This window comes from Macaca thibetana, chromosome 18 (assembly GCF_024542745.1).
Source record: "Macaca thibetana thibetana isolate TM-01 chromosome 18, ASM2454274v1, whole genome shotgun sequence".
Taxonomy (NCBI): Eukaryota; Metazoa; Chordata; class Mammalia; order Primates; family Cercopithecidae; genus Macaca; species Macaca thibetana.
Genome location: NC_065595.1, coordinates 33,757,943 through 33,785,485, shown reverse-complemented (window position 1 = coordinate 33,785,485; position 27,543 = coordinate 33,757,943). Strand labels below are relative to the sequence as shown.

General features: G+C 38.4%; 1 protein-coding gene across 13 annotated transcripts in view; it reads right to left on the bottom strand.

The window, feature by feature from the left end:
* Positions 1-27,543, bottom strand: part of PIAS2 (protein inhibitor of activated STAT 2) — a 132,396-nt gene that overhangs the window by 91,221 nt on the left and 13,632 nt on the right. For 9 of the 13 annotated variants that reach the window (XR_007721293.1, XM_050767950.1, XM_050767960.1 and 6 more), the window contains exon 2: positions 13,778-14,252. Coding sequence is in view for 12 of the 13 variants with exons in the window: in XM_050767950.1 (XP_050623907.1) it covers positions 13,778-14,252 (475 nt within the window). In the remaining variant the exon portion in view is untranslated. Of the gene's footprint in view, positions 1-13,777; positions 14,253-14,829; positions 14,903-19,037; positions 19,175-26,730; positions 26,840-27,543 lie in introns of all 13 variants that reach the window. The other 4 variants (XM_050767953.1, XM_050767955.1, XM_050767956.1 and 1 more) reach the window with 3 other exon arrangements.

Here is a 27,543-nt window from a genome sequence, read left to right as displayed (position 1 = left end):
TCCCCAAGTGAATGTATGGTGGTATTGTGGCAGTCACTCTGCCAAGTAACTAGAGTGGCACTTGTGCTCTGATCCAATTGGCCATCCCGTTCACCCTAGAATTTCAACAACCAAAAAGGATAAAGACAAAGCATCATAAAACAAGAAATGGCCCTCATGGGTCCTTTGACTCTCATGTTAACATAGATGCCACATGAGTCCCGAGAGGAGTGCCAGATGAATTTAAGGTGTAAAATCAGATAGCACAGGGTTTGAGGCCATACTATTCTGGTGGTTAACTGTAAATAAAAATGTAGATTGGATAAATTACATCTATTACAACCAGCAACGATTTGTTAACTGTACTAGAGATGCTATTAAAGGGATAGCTAAACACCAGCCAAATGGCTTGGGAAAACAGAATAGCATTAGACATGACACTAGCAGAGAAAGGTGGAGTTTGCATCATCATTGGAACTCAATGTTGTGCTTTTATACCTAATAATACTGCTCCTGATGGAACCATAACAAAAGCATTACAAGGTCTTACTGCTTTATCCAATGAACTAGCTAAAAATTCAGGAATAAACGATCCCTTCACTCATTTTTTTTTTTTTTTTTTTGTGACGGAGTCTTGCTCTGTTGCCCAGCCTGGAGTGCAGTGGTGCTATCTTGGTTCACTGCAAGCTGTGCCTCCTGGGTTCACGCTATTCTCCTGCCTCAGCCTCCCGAGTAGCTGGGACTACAGGCGACTGCCACCAAGCCCAGCTAATTTTTTTTTTTTTTGTATTTTTAGTAGAGCGGGGTTTCACCGTGTTAGCCAGGATGGTCTCAATCTCCTGACCTCGTGATCTGCCTGCCTCGGCCTCCCAAAGTGCTGGGATTACAGGCGTGAACCACAGCGCCCGGCCCCCTTCACTAATTTAATGGAAAACTGGTTCGGCAAATGGAAAGGATTTATGTCCTCAATCCTTACTTCTCTTGCCATTGTAATAGGTGTGCTTATTCTTGTAGGATGTTATATCATACCCTGTGCCCAAAGCCTAGCACAAAGGCTTATTGAAACAACTCTCACTAAAACCTTTTTCAATCCCCCCACCACCTTATTCAGATAAGCTCTTACTTTTAGAAAACCAGACAGAACAACAGAGTCAAGAAATGTTAAAAATATTTGAAGAGGAAGAAATATAAAAATCAAAAGAAGATAACTGTCAAGTACAGTTAAGTTGCTCTTCAAAGGTTTAATTTGTGACTTCCTTTTTCTTTGTTCTCGAGATCAACTTCCTTGTCTCTTCTCCTAAACTATCTGCTCTGTTAACAACTTCTCCCGCCAGTCCCAATCTGTAACTGACATCTCTTCCTTATTTGGAAAGCATCCTCTTCACTCCTGGCTACCTATTCTGTAAACTGCCCCTACCACAGAAACAGCTCTCCCCATCAGAACTACCCTTCCCGCCTTTGCCACGCCCTGACATGCCCAAACATGCCTTGTACTGTAACAAACAGCCTCTCCCTTCCCACCTAATTAGCCATATTCAATTTTAAACAGCAGCCAATCGGGTCAGTGTAGATTGTGCGGTCTGACTCCAGCTAATGGGGACAGGACACAGAACCAGGGATTAACCGTGTTAGGGATAAAAACCCCTTCCCTCCTTTGTTTGGTGTGCTCTTGCAGTGGCCAGATGTGCAAGCAGCATCCTTTTGCAGAAGTAAATTTGCCTTGCTGAGAAATCCTTTGTTTGCGTGCTCATTTTCCTTGTGACTCCAAGTTCTTGTTTCTAAGAAGCATAATAAAATACCTGCTTTCACCACTATGTTTTGGAAGAGTATATTATATAGCAACAGTAAATGAAATAATGCCACAATTTCATGAATTTTGGCATAATCTTATCAATTCCAAATATTATATTCAGATTCATTTAATTTATAATTACTAAATGAGTAGGCTACTAGTATGATATAATAGTTATGACTGCTCTAAATCTATGGATCCTTTTTCCCGCTTTATAAATTTTTAAACTTAACTAGACCAGAATGTAACAGTCCTATATCCTAGCCTTACCCCTACTAGTTACTATCCAAGTTATTTAGGAAATTTACAAGTCTCTCTACTCCTCATTTCAAATGGGAGTAACACTTTTCTCACCTGCCTTAAGATTGTTTTGTGGACTCAATGCAGTAACATGTGAAGGCATTCTGAAAACAGTTAAGATACTACACATGTAATATATTTTCACTTCTGGAAGTCCTCATCAAAAGTCTATGCTTTTTAAAAGATACCAAAATTTCAGGAAAAAAACAAGCAGTTCAACAGATATATTTTGTTACCTATTTCGTAACAATGACTTTATCTTGATAAGACATTTAGGTCAAAAATTAATATTTTAATGCGCCTAAATGTTAAATATACTTAATATAAAACCTGCCAAGTCATCCCCCACCATCACCCCCTGCAAGTACTATATTGACACCTTTTAATAAACTGGTTTATATTTCTGTAAAAATGCTTCCTAGGCTAGGTGCAGCAGGTCACTCCTGTAATCCCAGCACTTTGGAAGGTCAAGGTGGGAGGATCACCTGACGTCAGGAGTTCGGACCAGCCTAGCCAACACAGTGAAACCCCGTCTCTACTAAAAATACAAAATTAGCCAGATATGGTGGCCCATGCCTGTAAGCCCAGCTACTCAGGAGACTGAGGTAGCAGAATCACTACAACCCGGGAGGTGGAGTTTGCAGTGAGCCGAGATCACACTACCGCACTCCAGCCTGGGCGACCAGAGCAAGACTCCGTTTATAAAAAACAAAACAAAAATAAAAACAAGAATGCTTCCTAGCAGTTACTGCCCAGGTTAATAGGGGCTCATAATATGGCTAACACAGGGAAAAGATAAACCAAGAGGTTTTATAGGTAGCTTTGTGGATTAAAATGGCTCAGTCTAGCCAATTGAACAGTAAAATAATTCAAAGTAACAATGAATGAATCAGTTTAATTACTCTGCATTTCCTAAGGTCCTGAGCTATCTGGTTCTCATCACCTACCAGCTACTGTATCATCACCAACAAAAGAATGTCTTCTACCACTGCAATGCTGCACTAAAATAAAAGGGGGTAGGGTAGGAGCAGGACTTCTAAAACTCAACAACTGAAAACAACTCAGTTCAAAAAGGGACAAAGGACTTGGACAGACATTTCTCCAAGTACATACAAATGGCAAATATGCACATGAAAACATGCTCAACACCACTAATCGTTAGAGAAATGCAAATCAAAACTACAATGCGATGCCACCTCACACCCATTAGGATGGCCACTATCAAAAAAAAAAAAAAAAGTGCTGAGGACAGGGAGAAACTGGAACCCCTGTGCACTGCTGGTGGGGAATGTAAAATGGTGCAGCTGCTGTGGAAAACAGTTTAGTGGTTCCTCAAATAATTAAAAATAGAATTACCATATGATCACATACTCCACTTCTGGGTATATACTCATAAGAATTAAAAAACAGAATCTTGAAGAGGTTTGTATACCCACAGTCATAGCAGTATCATTCACAATAGCTAAAATGTGGAAGCAACCCAAGTGTCCATTGGAGAATAAATGAATAAAACATGGTATACACATACAATAGAATATTACTATGCCTTAAAAAGGAAAAAAAAAATCTGACATAACATGGACAAACCTTGAGGACATTACATTTAGTGAAATAAGCCAGTCAGAAGAAGACAAATAATATGACATGTAAATCAAATAAGAAGACATATAAGTATGATTCTACTTATATGAGAAATCTAGAGTAGTCAGAATCTTAGAAAGCAGGATGGTGGTTGCCAGGAGCTGGGGAAGAGGGAATACTGAATTACTGTTAAATGGGTATAGAGTTTCAGTTTTGCAAGATGAAAAGGGTTCTAGAGATAGATGGCAGGGATGGTTGCACAATATTAATATACTTCATGCTGGATTTTAAAATGGTCAAGACAGTATGTACTTTACCACAGTAAAAAAAAAAAAAAAAAAAAAAAAAAATGGGAATGGGCACGATGGTTCATGCCTATAATCCTAGCACTTTGGAAGGCTGAGAAGGGATGATCACTTGAGCGCAGGAGTTCGAGACCAGCCTAGGGAACATGGCAAGACCTGGTCTCTACGAAAAAAATGTAAAAATTAGCTGGCTATGGTGGTGCACACCTGTGGTCCCAGCTACTTGGGAGGATCACTTCAGCACAGGTTAGGCTACAGTGAGCTGTGATCTCACAACTGTACCCTGCCTGGGTGAGAGACAGAGAGACCCTGTCTCAACAAAACAAAACAACACAACTGGGCAGGGCAGGGCACAGTGACACACACCTACAGTGACACACACCTATAGTCCCAGCTACTCAGGAGGCTGAGGCAGGAGGTTCACTTGAGGCCAAGAGTTTAAGGATGCAGTGCACAATAATCATGCCTGTGAATAACCACTGCACTCCAGCCTGGGCAACAGTGAGACCCCCGTCTACCAAAAAAGTAAAAAATAATTTTTAAAACTTGGGACAAAAAATTTAAATTCGTTTAAAAATAAAGAGGGGCTGACCCTCAAATATGTAGAAATAAAAATACACAAAAAGAACATTATCATACAGTTGTAACAGAAGAAATATATAGTCAATATAGGCTCTCTTCTATATTAGCAAACTAGCTCATTTTTGATAACATGTTTCTTAACATGTTGGAACTAACAGGCACACACAATGCTTTCAAGAAACACTTTACAACTGCATCTATATAGCAATATTCAACTGTTTACAAAAACAGTTTTCACTGAACACTGCTTTAAATTATAATCCCATTATATACACCAAAGTTTTTCGAATTTAACAAGATTTAAATAGAACACAGCAAACCTTAGTTATTTGCAGGTGATTTATCTATACAGAAATTATCATTTTATTAATAATCACCAGTGATGCTTCCCCTCCATTTTCACTACCACCACGCTACTGAAAGCCTATTATAACCTTCTACAAATGAAACAGCAGCCCCAACTCCTGCCAGACTCCCACCAGAGTGGAGTCAGTCCACCTTATCACTTTCAACCCGCTTCCTCTGCCCAAAAACACTTACCAGCCTCCGATCTCTGAGCGACCCCAGGCTCTTTCCTAGCAAAGCTACATTTCCTCAAGCCTCCTCCAGGGCTTCCTCGGTTCAAAGGGCTTACTTTACCTGTGGGTGTGTACCACTTTATTTTCTATTTTATTCTGATTAAATAATTAAATCTGATTAAATTAGAAAAATTTTGGTGTAATGGGATTATAATTTAAAGCAGTGTTCAGTGAACACTGTATTTGTAAACAATTGAATATTGCTATATAGATGCAATTGTATTTTATTCTATTTATTTCTAAAATAAACCATTTTATTTTCTATTTCTGTGACCACTCACAGTTCTCCCCTTTCTTGGCATTTCTTCTCCTATAAACTCTGCCAATCCAAAGTAGGTGCATTCATCCTTCAAAGCTCCCTCAAGTCTCACTACAAGCAGCCTTGACTGAATTCTCCATTCCAATGCAGTAACTGACCTTTAGATGTACAACTGATAGTGCTTTATCATGCAAACACATATCTACTTGCTACTTATTTTGAATGTGAACATTACCTCCCTAACTGGGTAACAAACACCTTAAAGCCTATCTCACACTTCTGGCTTCTCCACAATTAAGACGACATAACTGCTGGGCACGGTGGCTCACGCCTGTAATCCCAGCACTTTGGGAGTTCAAGGCGGGCGGATCATGAGGTCAAGAGTTCGAGACTAGCCTGGCCAACATGGTGAAACCCTGTCTCTACTAAGAAGACAAAAATTGGCCGGGCGCGGTGGCTCACGCCTGTAATCCCAGCACTTTGGGAGGCCGAGACGGGCGGATCACGAGGTCAGGAGATCGAGACCATCCTGGCTAACACGGTGAAACCCCGTCTCTACTAAAAAATACAAAAAACTAGCCGGCGCGGTGGCGGGCGCCTGTAGTCCCAGCTACTCGGGAGGCTGAGGCAGGAGAATGGCGTGAACCCGGGAGGCGGAGCTTGCAGTGAGCTGAGATCCGGCCACTGCACTCCAGCCTGGGCGACAGAGTGAGACTCCGTCTCAAAATAAATAAATAAATAAATAAAAATAAAAAAATAAAAAATAAAAAAGAAGACAAAAATTAGCTGGGCTTGGTGGCACATGCCTGTAATCCCAGCTACTCGGGAGGCTGAGGCAGGATAATCGCTTGAACCGAGAAGGCGGAGGTTGCAGTGAGCCAAGATCCCACCACTGCACTCCAGCCTGGGCGACAGAACGAGACTCTGTCTCAGTGGAGAGGGGGAAGACTACCTAGCCATATCCAAATTAAGTCCTTATTATATACGTGTTAACTGAGTTAATACAAATAATATATAAAGTAAATTAGAATATTCTATTTTAATGGCTTTAACATTAATGTGCATATCATTTGAATCCTGTTTAATCATATCCAGAAGTTTAACAAGTGTGTCCTAATGTTCAGGAATTTAAGGATAAAAACAGATTGATCCTCATTAATTTTTCACCTTTCAGATTAGCAAAAATTAAAAGACCAACAATTCAATGCTGATGAGGGTACAGGGAAAACAGTACCTCCACACAACCAAATGGAGTACAAATTGGTGCAATGCTGTGGAAGCTACTGTCGAATTTCTCTCTAAAGGTGAATATCAAAATATTAAATATTCATATTTTGACCCAACAACTTCACATCCGGGCATTTATCCTTTATATATATGTGTAAGTATTCAGAAATATATGCAAAAGTTGTTCATAGCTGCAATGACTGTAAAACTGTAAGAACAGTGCCTGCCTGATACATGCTATACACAAAAACACTTCTGAATGAATAATTTAAACAGTGAAAGCCATTGAAGATGTACATCAAAAAAGTACTGGGTAAGTTATGCTACATCTATAAGATAATAGAACTACTACAATAAATCTGCTGTAATAAATTTTCAGGAAATACTGTTAAGAAAGATTGTCATGGTGCAAAACTCTAGGGAATACTATTCACAGATACTACAAACAGAACAGTGTCCCCACTCCCTCAACCAGACTCTGTGCAGTTGGAAAAGGTTTTAAAATGAAAGAGAAGAAAGCAGCCTGGCCAACATGGTGAAACCCTGTCTCCACTAAAAATACAAAAATTAGCCAGGCGTGGTGGCACATGCCTATAATCCCAGCTACTCGGGAGGCTGAGGCAGGAGAATCGCTTGAACCCGGGAGGCAGAGGTTGCGGTGAGCCGAGACCGTGCCATTGCACTCCAGCCTGGGCAACAAGAGCAACTCTCTGTCTCAAAAAACAAAACAAAACAAAACAAAACAAAAACAAAAAACCTTAAAAAATTGAAGAGGAAAACAAGACTGCCCATGAGAGCACATCAGGATAGTTAATTAAGGAAAGAAAATGGAGATTTTTGCTAGTTTGTTTTTAGATTAGGGGATTATCCATTTTGTTAACAGTAGAACCTTAGCTACAGAGTACTTTGTTTAGTATTATTGTATACACTCATGTTTTCAAGAAACCACAATTTTTCACTTCAAGTGATAAAAATTTTTTTATATCAATCCTTTTGAATAGAAATAATCCCAAGCTGCAAAATTATATACTAATGTATCTTAAATAGAATATACTCATTATGGGCCACGGGCAGTGGCTCATGCCAGTAATCCCAGCAGTCTGGGAGGCTGAGGCGGGCAGATCATGAGGTCAAGAGTTCGAGATGAGTCTGGGCAACATAGTGAAACCCTGTCTCCACTAAAAATACAAAAAAAATAGCTGGGCGTGGTGGCGGGTGCCTGTAATCCCAGCTACTTGAGAGGATGAGGTAAGGAGAATTGCTTGAATTTGGGAGGCAGAGGTTGCAGCGAGCCAAGATCAAGCCACTGCACTCCAGCCCAGGTGACAGTGCAAGACTCCATCTCCAAAAAAAAAAAAAAAAAAGGCACATAGTCATTACGGTTTTTTGACATAGGGCTACTGGTTTCAAAATCCCAAGAAGTTCTGGAATGACATTTTTGACCTCATGTCTGTTTTTCCTACCATAGCTCTTCCAGTCTCTCCCTTGTTAACTAATTTCTACTCAACAATATGTTGATTGCTTAAAAATCATTTAATCAACTGTGTATAAATTAAAATACACAGCCTTGCCTTAGAACATCAGGAATATGTGGTCTGATACATAGACATGACTGTATCTCTTTTGACTTCTGACGATTTTTAATTCTCAGTTCCCAAAAGTAAACAAGTTTCTCCATAGCATTATTCTAAATATGTGATATTCACTAAACTTTTATTGTTCTAAGTAGTTTCATCATAAAACCTAATCATTCAAAAATTAACCAACTTCTGAAAGCAATTCCATTGCCCTAGATGCTGTGGCTCTAAAAATATTCAATTAAAGGTCATCATGAGAAATGATTAAATTTTTTCCACTTTTATTTGGCAAACTATATGGTATTTTACTGACATTTTAACTTTCTACCTAAAGTCTATGAGATAATTTATTATATCCAATTGTTTAATCAATCTGACATCTTAAAGATTATACCTTATGAAAATCACTTTTTTTCTCTTTTGGGAAGACAAGATAAGGCAACGTTTATAAAGACAGTGATAGGGGACGAGCGCGGTGACTCACGCCTGTAATAATCCCAGCAGTTTGGGAGGCCGAGGCGGGTGCATTATGAGGTCAGGAGATCGAGACAATCCCGGCTAATATGGTGAAACCCCGTCTCTACTAAAAATACAAAAAATTAGCCAGGCATGGTGGCGGGCGCCTGTAGTCCCAGTTACTTGGGAGGCTGAGGCAGGAGAATGGCGTGAACCTGCAAGGCGGAGCTTGCAGTGAGCCAAGATCGTGCCACTGCACTCCAGCCTGGGTGGCAGAGAGAGACTCCATCTCAAAAAAAACAAAAACAAAAACAAAAACACAGTGATAGGTAGGATTCCTGAAAAACATTATTAGTTTTTATTAAAAGGGTAGAAAGTGTATAAGCCATGAGGCTACGTGTATTTCTGGCATTCTAGCTGAAGCTATAAGCAAAATGCAGGGAGTTTAGTTACTCTTCAAAACAAAATATCTCTGGCATTATTTTATCTAAGCCAAATGAGACAGTTTTGAACACCAAATATGGAAAGTTTTATTTTAGTAAATTTATAATGAGCATACTATTTAATTTTACTGAGGTTAATAAAAGAGAAACTCTGTGATGAACAGAGCAAAGTAAGAAAATTTCTATTTCTATTTGTGAACAAAGTAGGAAGGCAAGGAAAGAGAAAAGGACAAGGCCTCTCCCGTGTCTCCCTCTTGGAGTACCACGGAGCAAAAGCCTACTGCAAGCATCTTCACTTAGTCCCCAGTCTTCTGTCCATGTCTCTAAAACACATTCCACTGTAACCACTACCCTACAGACCCTCTTATCCTCTCTGTCCTGTGCTTAGCCATATTCCTAAGGGGCCTCATGAAGTAGGGCTACTTAAGCATATCACTAGTCTGAATCTTTCTCAGAATAATAGAAAGTAATAAATTTGCTAGTCCTTCAACATAAATAAAGAAAAAAAATTTTTTTAAGTAATAAATTTACAATAACTGCTGGGGCAGAACATATAAATGAGCCACAATATTGTGCATGATACTGTCCAAATACCATGATAAAGGAGGAATTACAAAACAAATTACGGAAATATTTTAACTAGATAAATCAACTCTTTAAAAACAAGGCTAAAGATGAAAGTAAAATCATAAAAGACAAACAACTGGATAATAAGCATTTAAAATACTTGCTCTTGTTGGCCAGGTATGGTGGCTCATGCCTGTAATCCCAGCACCTTGGGAGGCCAAGGCGGGTGGATCACCTGAGGTCAAGAGTTCGAGACCAGTCTGGCCAACATGGTGAAACCCCATCTCTACTAAAAATACAAAATTAACTGGGTGTGGTGGCACATGCCTGCAGCCTCAGCTACTCAGGAGGCTGATCGGGAGAACTGCTTGAACCTGGGAAGTGGAGGCTGCAGTGAGCTGAGACGGCGCCAATGCCCTTCAGCCTGGGCGACAGAACAAGACTTTGTCTCCAAAAAAAAAAAAAATAAATAAATAATAAAAAATAAAAAATAAATAAAAATTTAAGCAAGATACAAGTTTTCATCTAAAAATCACAAAGATCTGTTTTTAATAGCACCCAATAAAGGCAAAAAGTAACGAGATACGACAGGCATTATCTCACTTTGCTTGTGGAATTTAAACTGGCACTAAAATAATTTGGCAATATGTTTTCAAGAGTCTAAAATGTTCTTATTACTTGATCCAATAATTCTACTCACAGGACTTTGTACAAATAATAAAATGTGAACAAACACTCAATCCTTATTTCAAAGTGAATGTAATAAAGAGATAAAATGCAATACTCCACTTGCTTGGATCACCAGTTTTGCTAAAACACAAATAAAGCAAAAAGCAAAAAACTGAAAAAAAAAAAAAAAATAGCCACCTTGCCTGCCCCTAGTCAGGCCATACTAACCCATTTACTAGCTCTACCCCTCACGACCTTCTGACTTAACCAAGACAGACTGCAGTACAATCCTGTAAGAAAGGGAAAAAGCACACTGATACGTTTAAGAGTTTTCACATGACTGAAAATAAAAAGGGTTTTCCCAAGAAAGAAAAGAAAGTAATCTTCCAGATCGACTATGAAATATTACTTCCCCATTTATTTCATAAAGAAATCCAAATATATCTGTAAATAATTTCATTAGGCAGTAAGAATTATAACACAGCAAAGCAAAAATTTATTAGTCACATTGTAAGCAATTGATGGGCATTAAATAAAAGCTAAAAAAACACATGTCAAACTCCCTGTGCCACTTTAGAAATAAAATTAAATATAAAAGGTTTATTTCTTAGAAAATCAGTTTAAAAGCTACATTAAATGGAAAATAAATCCCCTTATAAAAATATGAAAAGTATCAAAACACAAAATCAGTATCAATAAATAAGACATGTGTCTATTCCCATTCACAGAGAAGCCACCTGAGTTCTACATCATAAGAATGCTTGAGGTAAGTTCCAGCCAGAGCAACTAAGAAAGAAAAGGAAATAAAAGGCATACAAACAGAAAAGAAAGAAGTGAAATTATTCCTGTTCACAGATGGTAGGCTCTTAAACACAGTAAACCTTAAAGATTCCACACAAAAAAACATGTTAGAATAAATGAATTCAGTAAAGTAGCAAAATACAAAGTCAACATGCAAAAATCAATTGCATTTTTATAAACTAATAATAAATACGATGAAAAGGAAACTATGCAGTTTTTACAATAGCATCAAAAAGAAAAATATTTCAAAATTAACCAAGAAAATGAAAACCTGTACAATAAAAACTACAAAACATTGCTGAAAGATATTAAAGAACACATAAATAAATAGAAACACAGCTCATTTTCATGTACTGGAAGACTTAACTTTCTTTTCCCCATCAGTCTGTGTGGGAAAAGAAAGACTTAATATTGCTAAGATATCAATATCACCCAAACCAATTTACAGATTCACTGCAATTCCTCAGAAATAGAAAAACTCATTCTAAAATTCATGTGGAATCTCCAGGGTCCCAAACACCCAAAACAATCTTACAAAATAATTAAAGCTGGAGAACTCACTCTTCCTGATTCCAAGACATATTACATAGCTACTGTAATCAAAATTGTGGTACTGGCATAAAGGCAGACATCTAGACCAGTGGAATAAATCAACAGTCCAAAACCTTTTTGGCACCAGGACCAGTTTCATGGCAGACAGTTTTCCCACAGACCAGGGAAATGGTTTCTGGATGAAACTGTTTCACCTCAGATCATAAGGCATTAGATTCTCATAAGGATCATGCAATTTAGATCCCTTACACAAACAGTTCACAATAGGGTTCCTGAACCTATGAGAATCTAATGCCGCTGCTGATCTGACAGGAGGTGGAGCCCAGGCTGTAATGCTCATTCTCCTGCTGTTCACCTCCTGCTGCTCACCTCCTGCTGTGCGACCTGGTTTCTAACAGGCTGTGGACTGGTGCCAGTCCATGGCCTGAGGGTGGGGACCTTGGAACAGCTAACCTGGAAATAAAACTTCACATACACAAATACTTTTTGACAAGTGAGGGAAAGGACAGGCTTTTCAACAAATGGTGGGGAAAAACTGGATATCCACAAACAAAAGAACAAAGCTGGACACTCACCTAATACCATATACAAAAATTAACTCAAAAGAGATCAGGCTTAAATGTAAGACCTAAAACTATAAAACTCTTGGAGGAAAACACAGCGCAAAACCTTCACAGCATGAAGTTTAGCAATGATTTCTTGGATATGACACCAAAGGCATTGGAAACAACAATAAAAAATAAACAAATTGGAATTTCATGAAAAAATTTTAAGTTGTACATCAAAAGACACTATCAACAGAGTAAAAACAGCAAGCCACAGAATGGGAGAAAATATTTGCAAATTCATATATCTGATAAGGGATTATATCCATAATATATAAAGAACTCCTAAAACTCAACAACAATAAAACAAACCAATTCAAAAATGGGCCAGAGACTTGGCTATACATTTCTTGAAAGATACATAAATGGCCAAAAAGCACATGAAAATGTACAACATCACCATCTTTACAGAAATGCAAATCATAGCTACAATAAGATACCACCTGACACTCATCAGAATGGCCACTATTTTTTTTTTTTTTAAAAAAAAAAGGAAAATAAAAGTGTTGTTAAGGATGTGGAGAAATTGGAACCCTTGTGCACTGTTGAAGGGAATGTAAAATGGTGCAGCTGCCATGGAAAACAGTACAGTGATACCTCAAAATACTAAAAACAGAATGACCATGTGATCCAGCAATTCCACTTGTGGGTATACAGCCAGAAGAATTGAAAAGCAGGGTCTCAAAGAGATACTTGTATACTCATGTCCACAGAATTATTCACAATAGCTAAGACGTGGAAGCAACCCAAGTGTCCATCAATGGATAAGCAAAATGTGGTATCCTATAACACAGAAATACAGAATTAAAACCAGAAGAAACGGCTAAAATAATTAAGGTTGTTGCCTCTTGAAAGTGAGACTGAGGGGTGAAGTGAGTAAAAGATTACTATTTTTCTTTAAAAATGTATACCATCGTATTATTTAGCCTTTAAAGGGCAGAAAATTCTAACATAAACTACAGCATGTTAGAACCTTGAGGACATTAAGTTTAGTGAAATAAGCCAGTCACAAGAGAAATACTGTATGATTCCAATGATATGAGGTACCTGGAATAGTCAAAATCACAGACAGTGGAAGCAGAATAGTAACTGCCAGGGGCTAGTGGGAGGAGAGGAAAGGAAAGCTATTGTTTAATGGGTACAGAGTTTCAGTTTCAGAAGATGAAAAGAGTTCTGGAGATGGATGGCAGTGATGGCTGCACAACATTACCAACATATTTAACACCACTCAACTGTACACTTTAAAATGATGAAGATGATAGATTTTAAATTATGTGTATTTTACCACAATAAAAGAATTGGAAAAGAAGAAAGCTCAAATGATATGAAATAAATTTTTTGTTAGATTTCAGTCATGGTTGCAGAATTTTTATCTGTATATTCAAACACTGGGCATTGATGTCTCAATTTTATTATATTAACAGTACATCATTAATCAATAGTTGAAGGTCTCTCATTTCATTTACTCTCTTGTTCAGAAGAAACTGAATTCTCTAACACTTACCTAAACTTGTGGGCTTGATGAGAACATCAAGGACATCATAAAAGGGCAGATTTTTTAACTGCACATCAGGATGGACAGGAGGAATTGGGGGAGATGGCTGCTGCATCTCAAATGTGGGCTTAGTATCTTGAAGCAGCACAGAACCAACAGGAGAGGATGGTGAGTGAGGTGTAACTGAAGTGGAAGGCAAAGAGTGGATTCCAGCCACGGCCAAGTCAGGTTCTACAGGTGATGAGCTACCATCCAAACTGAAAACCGATGATTTGATTGTGGATAAATCAGAAAGTCCTTCAAGAGTTCGTGGATATCGGCGTCTATACAATTCTCGGATTTTAATCTGAACCGCAGGGCTGCAGCCGCTCTTCAATAAATGCAGCGCCCTCATCAGGAGGTCATGCTTGCGTCCACTTTTATTCCGTCCAGCAAAGCCTAGTAATACTTGTAGTTCAGAAACCCTAAAACTAGAAACCATATTCTAAAAGGAAAGAAAAAAAACATAAGCCAAGTCACCCTCAAGCATACAAAAATCCTATCTAAAATATAATGTAAAATGTGATTTTTCCAGCATTCTATCAACTGGCATGTGCTAGTAACAGCATTTCACATACCACTTAGAATCATTACCATTCATAAGATAATCCCGTAAAAATTACATTCAAGTTATGGTGTTAATTATATTTTGTTGTATGAGATCTTAATTTTGTAATCTATAGTCTATTGTTTTCTACTAACCACTTCATTATCTGATTATGCTCTAATGTAAACAGATATTTGCTTTATGATTATAAAATCTATCACCAATGAATATACTCATTTTCAAAACCAACCCCTCTCAATATGCAATGTAATGTGTAATGTTTGTTACAGAATTATCACCAATGAAAAATCACAATGTTAGATGTATAACTTTTGATGCTGAGTAGTAAATCTATAAAAATCAAGTCAGAACTCTGATCCAAAATGCAATGAATTTTTTACCCCAACTCAAACATTAAGGAACAAACAACATCATAAAGATATTTTTAAAAATATTAAAGCTAAAAATCACATACATCTTATTTAGCAGTCAGTCAAACTTCTAAAACGATTGAAATTCCCAGCTGGGTATCCAAATGACAAAAAGACCTTTGAAGAGCAAGGAAATGAGCAGTCATCAATCTTAAAGGGCAACATTTCCTCCACGCTACTCTACTGGCTTGTGCTTGGGTGTAAAACAAAGGTTATAAGCAGTTTCAGCTTCACATCACACCTTCTATTTTTTCAGCAAAACTTAATGAATATTTTTAACCCCTTGCAGCCTCAGGAATCCACCTACTTAAGTGATTTCCAGTCAATTCTGAACTCAGAGGCAAATCACACTTGGGTCAGATACCACACATGCACCATCTAGCAAGAAAGAGGAAGAACACCTGGAGCTGACGAAAGCCCTGTCAGAAACGTACCCAGGAGACCTACCTGTGGTTTGGTGTCCCATCCCACCCTCATCACTCCTCCAACCCAGCCCGTGCTACACACTCCACAGTCACTTAGGATTCCTTTTCAACCTGCTTGTCTCATCAGTATAGTGGAAATGTGGGGCAGTTTCTCTGTACTTTTAAGTCTCAGGGATGGCCCAGAAGCAATTGTTTAAAACTCTATATGGTTTTTAAATACTTGTTGGTATAAATACTTGCTAGTTTACTAAAATGCAAACAGATTTAAATATACCAAAGTCATCCATATACACTGTCATAACTGTACTTTGTGTACTATATATGTCTCCATATTTCATATTGTACAAGTGAGAGGATATTAAATTGTAATCCTGGCAGGTCATTTTATACTCTAATTCAGTGCTGTCCAACACAAATTAATAGAAGACACACATTAAACCTTCTAGTAGTCACATTAAAAAAACTGAGCCCAGAACAGTGGCTCACACCTATAATCCCAGTGCCTTTGGAGGACAACACAAGAGAATCACTTGAGCCCAGGAGTTCGAGACCACGCTGGACAACATGGTAACATACTGTCTCTACAAAAATTTAAAAATTAGCCAGTCGTGGTGGTCAGTGTGCCTGTGGTCCGAGCCACTCAGGAGACTGAGGTGAGAGGGGATCACTTGAACCCAGGAATTCAAGGCTACAGTGAACTGTGATCACGCCACCATACTCCAGCCTGCGCAACATTAAGACTGTCTCAAAAATAATAATGATAATTTACATTAACATAGTTAACCCAATGTATCAAAACTATCTTTTCATCTCAACATGCAATCAATTTTTGTAATTTAAAAATAATCATTTTTTAAAGTGTCAGTGGGATATTTTTTCATACTAAGTCTTCAATATCTGGTGTATATTTTACACTGACAATACATCTCAATTTGGATTAACCACACTTCGAGTGCTTAAGAGCCACATGTGGCCACTAGCTACCAAACACTGGACAATGCAGCTCTAAATCATACTCTAAATAGCAAGACATACCACAATGCCATGGTCACTGTATTTCAATTTGCTTTATTTCCTCCACATGCAAGATGAAGATTTTATTCATCTTACCTCTCTAGTGCAGACAACAAAGAAGGAAAACAAGAAAACTTTTGGCCTATCTCATAACAAACCAGTCACAGCTTACTCAACATCTCATGCATTAAATGGAAGACAACAGCTTCTTGGGAAGGGTTTACCCAAGCAAGTAATACGATGCATCTTTCCCTCAATCTTAGTAAATACTTCAACTGACTGTGGAACACTAACACTAAAAAAGGCAATCACACAGATACAATATAACTATGATTTTTTCTAATTCAGAATTCATTACTTTGCTTCACTCCTTATACTTACTGTCAGATACTCTTCATTTTAAGAATGTTTTACAGAAATGACAAAGCACAAAGTCATCCTACCTAAGCTTGACTCTCACAAGGAATTTCTAGGAGGTCTCATATCTCATATTTCCAGTGATAACATTATTTGACAAAGGATGTTAATGCAACTGGCTCTATCGACTGTTGTAAACAGACAAAAAGTAAGACATAAGGGCTTAGACTATGAATATGGAATCACAGAATTCTGAACAGCAGAGGGACAGTCTTTGCATTACAAAATGCTGCAAAGATAAAGTACTGCTGGAGACACAGCCAAAGGTAATGAAGTCAACAGGACCCTGTGAAAAACTTCAAGCCAGCAATCAGCAGTTGTTGTTCAAGCCCAAATACCAAGACTTTGGACCCTGGGAAAGTCATTTCCTCCCTCTGGTCATCAATTTCTATTTTAAAATAACCAGCATCCAAAAAAAATCTCTCTCCTTGGCCAGGCATGGTGACTCACACCTATAATCTCAGCACTCTGGGAGGCAAGGTGGGTGGATCATTTGAAGTCAGGAGTTCAAGACCAATCTGGCCAATATGGTGAAACCCCGTCTCTACTGAAAATACAAAAATTAGCCAGGCGTGGTGGTATATGCCTGTAGTCCCTGCTACTCGGGAGGCTGAGGCAGGAGAATTTCTCGGACCAGGGAGGTGGAGGTTGCAGTGAGCCAAGATGGAGCCACTGCACTCCATCCTGAACGACAGAATGAGACCCCATCTCAAAAAACAAAAAACAAAAATCCCTCTCCTTTATTTAGCACTTACTGATAAAATAATCTCAAAGCAGCTTACCAAGTAAAATTCTATGAATATGTTGTTTGGCAAACCTTACCGGATCCCACTTCCTCTAGAAGTAATACCTATTTTTTCTTAACTTAGTCTTCCACCAAGTTTCGGGCCCTTCCTCCAGTGAGTGGGTGTGGTGAGTAGAGAGGGTTGCCAGAGCCCTCATGGGGGTTAAGGTTAGCCTGCTGACACTACCAAGAACGGATTTCAGTTGTTTTTCTCCATCAACCTCTGATGTCAGTATCTTTAGTCTAATTTTTTCCAAGTGGTTTTTCCACTCCACTGTGCTGCCTCTCAAAGGCTCCCGAGTCAGCCCACTTCAGTTAAAACTGCTATGTGTTCTACACAGGAATTTCCCTACAGAGAAATGTGTTGGCATAATGAATTGTGTAAAAAGATACATAATCTAAATTCCAAACAAAAACTAACATAAATTAAGACCAGAGTTTTATATCAACCTTGTTCCTTTATCAAATGAAAATAAACACAAAATTATTAAAAATTTTAAAACTGGGATATTATATAATTGAAACACTACACAAGCTGAAGGTGCTACCTCATTAGGTAGAAAATACTCATTAAGCTGGGCACGGTGGCTCATACCTGTAATCCCAGCACTTTGGGAGGCCAAAGTGGGTGGATCACTTGAGGTCAGAAGTTTGAGACCAGCCTGACCAACATGGTGAAATCCCATCTCTACTAAAAATACAAAAAAATTAGCCAGGCGTGGTGGCAGGTGCCTGTAATCCCAGCTACCCAAGAACATGAGGCAGGAGAATCGCTTGAAACCGGGAGGTGGAGGTTGCAGTGAGTCGAGACCATGCCATTGCACTCCAGCCTAGGCAGCAAGAGGGAAAGTCCATCTCAAAAAAAAAAAAAAAAAGAACCTCATCAAACAGGTATACATGATAGTTACATGTAATCACCAGTGAATAAAAATATTTCCCTGAGATTGCTCTTCAATTCTAAAACATGAGATAGAAACTGCAAAAACAGCCTAGAATTTGGGGAAGTGCTAATAAGGTTAGAAATCACGGTAAAGGTCAATATAAGCTATGCAGATTCCCCATCTGCTATGATGTATATAATACAGGAGGAGACGAGAAGCCGCTGAGGGCAACTGACAAACTGTATTATTAATACTGCCTACTCCAGTTACAATATTAAAATAATCTACCTCAGGCCGGACACAGTGGCTCACACCTGTAATCCCAGCACTTTGGGAGGCCGAATGGGGTGGATCATCTGAGGTCAGGAGTTCAAGAACAGCCTGGCCAACATGGCAAAACCCCGTCTCTACTAAAAACACAAAAATTAGCCGGGCATGGTGGCTCGCACCTGTAGTCCCAGCTACTAGAGAGGCTGAGGCAGGAGAAATGCTTGAACCTGGGAGGTGGAGGTTGCAGTGAGCGGAGATCACACTACTGTACTGCAGACTGGGTGACAGAGCAAGACTCCATCTCAAAAAATAATCATCATCTACGTCTTCATTTATAAGTAAGAATAAAGAAAAACTACCAGATTAACATAATCCCTCAAAAAAGAGTGACCAAGCTAATGCCATACGTAAGAGGAACTATGTGGCAAGCCAGAAAGATACCTCAGTTCCTAACTACTTACTCTTTTCAAAGGTCACTGCAGGCCCCAGTTCCTGGTCCTGTATTCCTGGTGAAATCATGTAATGCCTATAATTAAATCCACTTTTATTTGAGAGACTAATGGATTTCTCCCTTACAAGACAATGATTACAGTAACACCTAGGGTAAAGAAATCAAATTGAAAATCAACTATTAAAAGAAATAAAGAAAATGCTACATTCCAAATTCAGGGAAAACATCTCCCTAAATGTTCCTATTATTATACAACAAAGATTTAAAATTGTCAATTAAGGAAGCAAAAAAGTAACAATAAAATAAACCAAAAAGGCTGGGGAACAGTTACAGGGTAAAAACAAAAACAAAAACAAAAATTAATTAGAAAACAAAATGCAGTGAAGTCAGACGCACAAAAGGGAAAGTAAACAAATGTATGGTCTTATAAATGAAAAAAAAAAAAAAAAAAAAAGACCAAAAAACTAAGCAAATTTCTTTAAACCAAGAAAACAGCACATGCAAGTATATATTCTAACAACTTAAATACAGACAAAAGTGGTTTCCTAGAAAAATATAAATTACTCCATCTGATTCAAGAAGAGGTATATTGTCTTGCCCTCCCTCCACATCCAAACGCATCTACCCAAACAAGACAGCTTCATGAATAAATTCCACAAAGCTTTCAAGGAAAGGACAGAATTCTGTTCCTTAAACTGTTCAAGAGAATAAAAGCCAGGGAGTCAAATACATACATGTTAGAAGACAAATATAGAAAAATGCTGAACACAAAACACAAAATTCAAAAAACATGCAAATTATTGGTTTTCAAACTTCAGCAGAAGACCACCCTATCCAACCAAACTTTTAGGCAAAAACCTATTAAACGGTGGGCCTAGTATACCATCCATTCTTTCTCATTTCTCAACATGGACCAGAAGAAGTCTTTGTGTAACACAATTTATAAACCAATATTAACACATCAATATTTCCTGTGAGTGTAGGCACAAAAGTCCTCAATGTACCCAATACAGTTTAATCTACCAATATAAGAATGGTTTAATATAAATTAAGTAAATTACTTGGTTAAGATGATTTCTATCCCTACAGTCACAAGATTGAATATTTATGTATAAAATTATACAATATATGGAGTTTCCTTTCAAATAATTTGGGGAAAGTAGGTGGGGACATATATGACAAAAGATTGGAGTTGATAACTTCTGAAGCTTTGTACTGGGGACACGAAGAATTTTTATCATTGTAAATTTAAGAATGTTCCGATAACTTAAAAGTTTGCTTGAACAGGGGAAACTGGGTGTGGGGCACGTGGGGACTCTACTATCTTCCTAAGTTTTCTATAAATCTAAAAGTACTCTGGATTTCATTAAACAAAAACTGTTAAGTCTGTTTAAAGGTAAGGTAAAAAAGTGATTATGGTATAAATACTATTTTCCATAAAAGGAACCCAGACTCCTTGGGGAATTGGGTGATTGCAGGTCTGGGGAAGAAAATGCACAAGATGAGCCTAGAACATTTTATCGCACCAGAAAACAGAGAAGCTATCAAAGACCACAGGGGACTTGTCAGAAGGGCAAAGAAAGCATCAAGAATGGGCTCCTAGTAGCCTAAGATGAGAAAATTTGAGCACCAAAAAGAGTAACAACTGCACTGGATTCAAACCGATTAAATATAGTAATGTTTCATTTTATTCATAATAATACTTTAAAAATCACTGATCTCCTTTAAAGGATGTTAAGGGAAAAATTCATCATTATTCTGAAAACTGATAGACATAATGCAAAAAGATTTTTGGTTTGAGTAGAAAAGCCATATGATTAATGGGCTAAATGCTAGAAGAGCATTTGATAAAATTCTATTCATTCCTGATGAACTCTCTCAATAAACAAGAATAGAAGGAAATTCTGTTATCACAATAACTGGTATCTGTCAGAAAGCAATAGCTAATATGCTAAAAATGAAACACTAAATCACAAAGCTAAGACTTCTAAAATGTATACTATGTTCTGTCATTTGACAGTATTCCAAAAATTCTAGATAATACAAGGCAATATAATTTGAGGGGGTTTTTTTGAGACAGGATCTCACTTTATTGCCCAAGCTGGAGTTTAGCGACACAACCTTGGCTCTCTGCAGCCTCAACCTCCCAGGCTCAAGTGATTCTCCCACCTCAGCCTCCACAGTAGCAGGGAGGCCAGCCCAGGAGTCTCCCTATGTTGTGCAGGCTGGTCTTAAACTTCTGGGTCCAAGTGATCCTTCCACCTTGACCTCCCAAAGTGCTGGAATTATAGGTGTGAGCTAATATACCAAGGCAATGTAATTTTTTTTTTTTTTTTTGAGAGAGAATCTCACTCTGTCACCCAGGCTGGAGTTGCAGTGGCACCATCTTGGCTCACTGCAACCTCTGCCTCTGGGATTCTTGTGCCTCAGCCTCCCAAATAGTTGGGATTACAGGCACAGACCACCACACCCGACTAAATTTTGTATTTTTAGTAGAGACAGGGTTTGCCAAGTTGGTCTTAAACTCCTGGCCTCAAGTGATTCACCCACCTCAGCTTCCCAAAGTGCTGGGATTACAGGCGTGAGCCACTATGCCCAGCAAGGCAATATAAATTTTTTAAAAGTAACATTTACTATTCACAAATGACAAGATTCTCTATATTAGAAATATAAGAGAATCCACTGAAAAATTTAACCCAATAATATCAAGGCAAAACATTGAATTTTCCGTATATCAAATACATTTTCAAGTGACTGAAAAAGACTATTTAAAAAACCTAAGTGACACAAAAACATAAAATGTAAAAGAATAAATTTTTTAATTTTGCAAGAGGTACATTAAACTACAGAATAAAAGAAGCTTTGAGGCCGGGTGCGTTGGCTCACGCCTGTAATCTCTTTGGGAGGCTGAGGCAGGTGGATCACCTGAGGTCAGAAGTTCAAGACCAGCCTGGACAACACAGTGAAACCCCGTCTCTACTAAAAATACAAATATTAGCCAGGCATGGTGGGAGGGTGCCTGTAATCCCAGCTACTTGGGAGGCTGAGGCAGGAGAATCGCTTGTATCTGGGAGGCGGAGGTTGCAGTTAGCCGAGATTGCACCACTGCTCTCCAGCCTGGGTGACAGAGTGAGACTCCATCTCAAAAAAAAAGAAAAAAAAAGCTTTGAATAAATTAAAGAGACTGCATCACACATGTTACTAAAAATACTCAACACTGAAAAGGTATCAATTGTTTCCAAGTTAAAAATATAAAAAAACTCCAATGACTGGTTAATGAGTTGGAGAGTTTAACAGACCAAAACCTTAATAAAGAATTAAATAAAACATATAATATGGCAGGTCATGATGAATAAAATGAACAAAAACAAAGGAGTAAGGGAAACAAAAAGTGAAGAAATAGAGGATTTGCCATTTTAAAGGGAGAAGGTCTCACTGAAATAGTAATTGAATAAGTAACTGAAGCAAGAGGAAAGCACTCTACGGATATCCGAAGAAAAGCATTCCAAGGCATTCCATAGCAAATGCAGAAGTCCTGAAGACAAAAGCAGGCCTGACACATTCAATGAAAGTGAACTGCAAAAAGCGCACCACTGCTGAACCAGAGTAATCTCGAGGAATGAGCATCTGTCGTTATTTGAGACAGGGTCTTGGCTCAGCTGCCCAGAGTGCAGTGGTGCAAACACTGCTCACTGCAGCCTCAACCTCCTGAGCTCAAGTGATCTTCCTCCTCAGCCTCCAGCGTGACTGGAACTACAAGCACACACCACCATGCCTGTTAATTTTTTTATTTTTAGTAAAGATGAGATTTCATTATGTTTTGCACACTGGTCTCAAACTCCTGGGCTCAAGTGATGCTTCTGCCTTGGCCTCCTAAAGTGCATAAGCCACCATGCTGGTGCCCAGAATGAGTATTAAGACCACAGAATGATGTTCGTTTTTCACACAAAACAAATGTGGGGAGGGAGGTAGTCAACTAAACAAACCTTTACTATATGAAATAACAGTATCAAATTTGTGAGGTTAAGAAAACACAGATCTCATCCTGAGAGCATCAGGAAAAATATAAAAATAAGTAAGACGGAATGAAAACGCTGAGCAATTAAGGCATATAAATTGGCAGTAGGGTGCAAGGGTGCACTTTGGGAGGCCAAGTGGACAGATCACTTGAAGTCAGAAGTTTGAGATCAGTCTGGTCAACATGGTCCAACACCACTTCTACTAAAAAATACAAAAATTGGGGGGGCATGGTGGCTCACGCCTGAAATCCCAGCACTTTGGAAGGCTGAGGCAGGCGGATCACTTGAGGTCAGGAGTTTGTGACCAGCCTGGCCAACACAGTAAAACACAGTCTCTACAAAAAATACAAAAATTAGTTGGGTGTGGTGGTAGGAGCCTGTAATCCCAGCTACTTGGAGGCTGAGACACGAGAATCGCTTGAACCCAGGAGGTGGAGGTTGCAGTAAGCCGAGATCGCGCCACTGCACTCCAGCCTGGGTGACAGAGCGAGACTCCATCTTTAAAAAAAAAAAAGATAATATAGGCAAGGCACAGTAGCTCCAACCTGGTAATCTCAGCTATTTGGGAGGCTGCAGTAGGAGGATCACTTGGGCCAGGAGTTCAAGACCAGCCTGGGCAACAAAGTGAGACCCAGCTTCTGCCAAAACAAACAAACAAAAAAATGTTTTTAATTACCACGGCTTGGTGGTGCTCACCTGTAGTCTTGATTATTTAGGAGGCTGAGACAGGAGGATACCCTGGGTCCAGGAGTTTGAGGCTGTGGTGAGCTATAATCATACCAGTGTTCCCAGCCTGGGTGACAGAGTAAGACCTCATCTAAAAAAAATACATAATAGAGGCTGGGCACAGTGGCTCACACCTGTAATCCCAGCACTTTGGGAGGCCAAGGCGGGTGAATCATGAGGTCAGAAGTTCGAGACCAGCCTAGCCAAGATGGTGAAACTCCATCTCTACTAAAAATACAAAAATTAGCTGGGCCTGGTGGCAGGCGCCTGCAATCCCAGCTGCTCAGGAGGCTGAGGCAGAAGAACTGCTTGAATCTTAAAGGCGGAGGCTGCGGTGAGCCGAGGTCACACCATTGTACTCCAGCCTGGGTGATAAGAACAAAACTCTGTCTTAAATAATATAAAAAAAATAAAAATAAAGAAAAACTAACAACAATTCAATATAATTTCTTCCAGAAAACAGAAGATGAGAGAACATTCCCAAATTCATTTTATGAAACTAATATTACCATGATACCAAAACAAAGACACACAAAAAATTAAACTACAGGCTGGGTGCAGTGGCTCATGCCTGTAATTCCAGCACTTTGGGAGGCTGAGGTGGGAGGATCACCTGCGGTCAGGAGTTTAAGGTCAGCCTGACCAACATGGAGAACCCCATCCCTAAGAAAAATACAAAATTAGCCGTGGCACATGCTTGTACTCCCAGCTACTCGGGAGGCTGAGGCAGGAGAATCGCTTGAACCTGGGAGGCAGAGGTTGTGGTGAGCCGAGATCATGCCATCGCACTCCAGCCTGGGCAACAAGAGTGAAACTGTCTCAAAAAAAAAAAAAAAAAATTAAAACTACAGATCAATATTCAACATGAATATAGATGTTAAAATCCTTAACAAAATATGAGCCAATAAAATTCAGCAACATATAAAAAGAATTAAATACCATGGTCATTATGCACCATGACCAAGTGGAGTTTATTCCAGTATGCAAGGCTGGTTCATTATATGCCACTGCTGCTCAGCATTTTCGCTGTGTCTTATCTGTGTATTTGTTTTGACATCTATAGAATACATCATATTAACAGTTATAAAAAAAATCATATTATCAAATCAATCAATGTGAAAAAAGCATTTCACAAATTCAACACCTGCTCATGATTTAAAAACCCGCAAAAACAAGAACAGAGGAGAGCTTCCTCAATTTGATAAACAGGTCTACCAAAAAAAAAAAAATTAAGCCAATATTATACTCAGGGGTGAAAGATTGCTTTCCCTCTAATAATTGGAACTGAGGCAAAGATGCCTACTATCACCACTCATTCAACATAGTACTAAAAGTTCTAGCTAGCAGAATAAGACAAGAAATGGAAATAAAAGGAATAAGAGCTGAAATAAAAAATAAAACTATATTTGTAGGTGGAATGATTGTTTACATAGAAAATTTCAACAAATTTACAAAACAACTCCTAGAACTTGTGAGTTCAGCAAGGTCCCAGGATATAACATTAACACACAAAAACCAATCCCATTTTTATACACTAAAAATCAACATGTGAAAACAAGTTAAAAACATCACCATTTATAACACTCCAAAGAAAATTAAAATACATATGTAAAAATGTAACAAACATGTACAGGACTTATATGCTGAAAACTACAAAACACTGAATTTTTTAAAAATCTAAGAAAATCTAAAAGCCGGGCACGATGGCTCACGCCTGTAATCCCAGCAGCACTTTGGGAGGCTGAGGTGGGTGGATCACTGAGGCCGGGAGTTCCAGACCTGTCTGACCAACATGGAGAAACCCCACCTCTACCAAAGACACACAAAAAAATTAGCCGTGCATGGTGGCACATGCCTGTAATCCCAGCTACTCGGGAGGCTGAGGTAGGAGAATCGCTTGAACCTGGGAGGCAGAGGTTGCAGTGAGCCGAGATCGTGCCATTGCACTCCAGCTTGGGCAACAAAAGTGAAACTCTGTCTCAAAACAAAAAAAAAGAGAGAGAAAAGAAAATCTAAATAAATAAATTCTTCACAGATTTGGAAAACTCAACATAGTAAAGACATCAACTTTCCCCAAACCGATATATAGGTTTAATATAATTAGTATCCAAATTCCAGCAAGATTTTTGTAGATATAGATGAGCTTATTCTAAAATGTGTATGAAAAGGCAAAAGAAATAATAATAGAAGAGCCAAAACAATTTTTAAAAAGGACAGAGGGAGAGGAATCAATCTATTCCATGTTACAACTTAGCTAGGACTGACAGACTGCGTGGTTATTAGTGGGCAGGTAGACACACAGATGAAGCGAACAGAATACAGAACCCAGAAATAGACATATACATATACATCCAAATAATTGTTGATAAAAGTGTAAAATTAACTCAGTGGAAGAAAGACAGTCTTTCAATATATGGTGCTGGATCAACTGGACACCCATAGACAGAAAAATGAACTTCCACTTAAGTCTCATACCTTATACAAAAGTAACTCCAAATGGATCACAGAGTCTAATGTAAAAATAAAACTACAAAACTTTTTTTTAATAAGCAGGAAAATCTTCAGGATCTAAGACTAGGCAGAGTTCTTAGATTTGAAACTAAAAGCAAGATCCATAAAAGGAAATATGACACATCAGACTTCACGCAAACTAAAACTTGTGCTACTCAAAAGACTCCTTTAAAAGGATAAAAAGACAATCAACAGATGCAAAGAAAATATTAACATTTGCAAACACATATCTGACAAAGGACTACTATCCAGGATATACTTAGAACTCTCAAAACGCAACAGGAAAAGAAAAATAATTCAATTAGAAAAAGGACAAAAGACACAAAGAGACATGTCATGGATGGTGATATTACAGATGGCAAATAAGCACACAAAAATATGTTTAGCATCATTAGCCATTGGGGAAATGCAAATAAAAACCTCACTGAGATATCACTAGATACCTACCAGAATGGCTAAAATGAAAAACACTGATAACACCAAATGCTGGCGAGGATGCAGAGAAACTGGATCACTCCATACATTGCTGGTAGGGATGTAAAATGGTACAGCCACTCTGGAAAACAGTTTAGCAAGTTCTTTAAAAACTATACATACAATGACCACACAACCCAGCAACTGCACTCCTGGGCATTTATCTCCGAGAAAGATGTGTGCATAAGTTTACCAAAAAAACCTGTGCACAAATCTTTATAGCAGTTTTATTCATAATTATCAAAAAACTGTAAACAACCCAGATGTCCCTCAACAGGTGAATGGTTAAACAAACTATAGTGAAATCATATCGTGGAAAGCTATTCAGCAACAAAAAGGGATGAGCTCTTTATACACAACAACTTGGATGAACTTCCAGAATTATGTTGAATGAAAAAGCCAGACCCAAAAGGTTACATACTGTGTGATTCTATTTATGTAATATTTTTGAAAAGATAAAAATCACAGAAATGAAAAAGATGAGTGGGCCCCAGAGAGTGAGGGAACTGGATGAGACAGGAACAAGTGTGACTATAAAATGACAATACTTTGGAGGGAGGAATCCTTGTGGTGAAAAAATGGTCTATATCTTGATTGTGTTAATGTCAATATCCTGGTTGTGATACTGTACTAAGGTCTTTAAGATGTTAACTCTGAAAAAAACTAGAGAAAGAGTACACGGAATGTCTCTGTATTATTTCCTAGAAATGCAAGTGAATTGGCAATCATCTTCATTAAAAGTTTAATTTAAAAACTACAAGGAGTAAGACTATCAGACTAGATTTT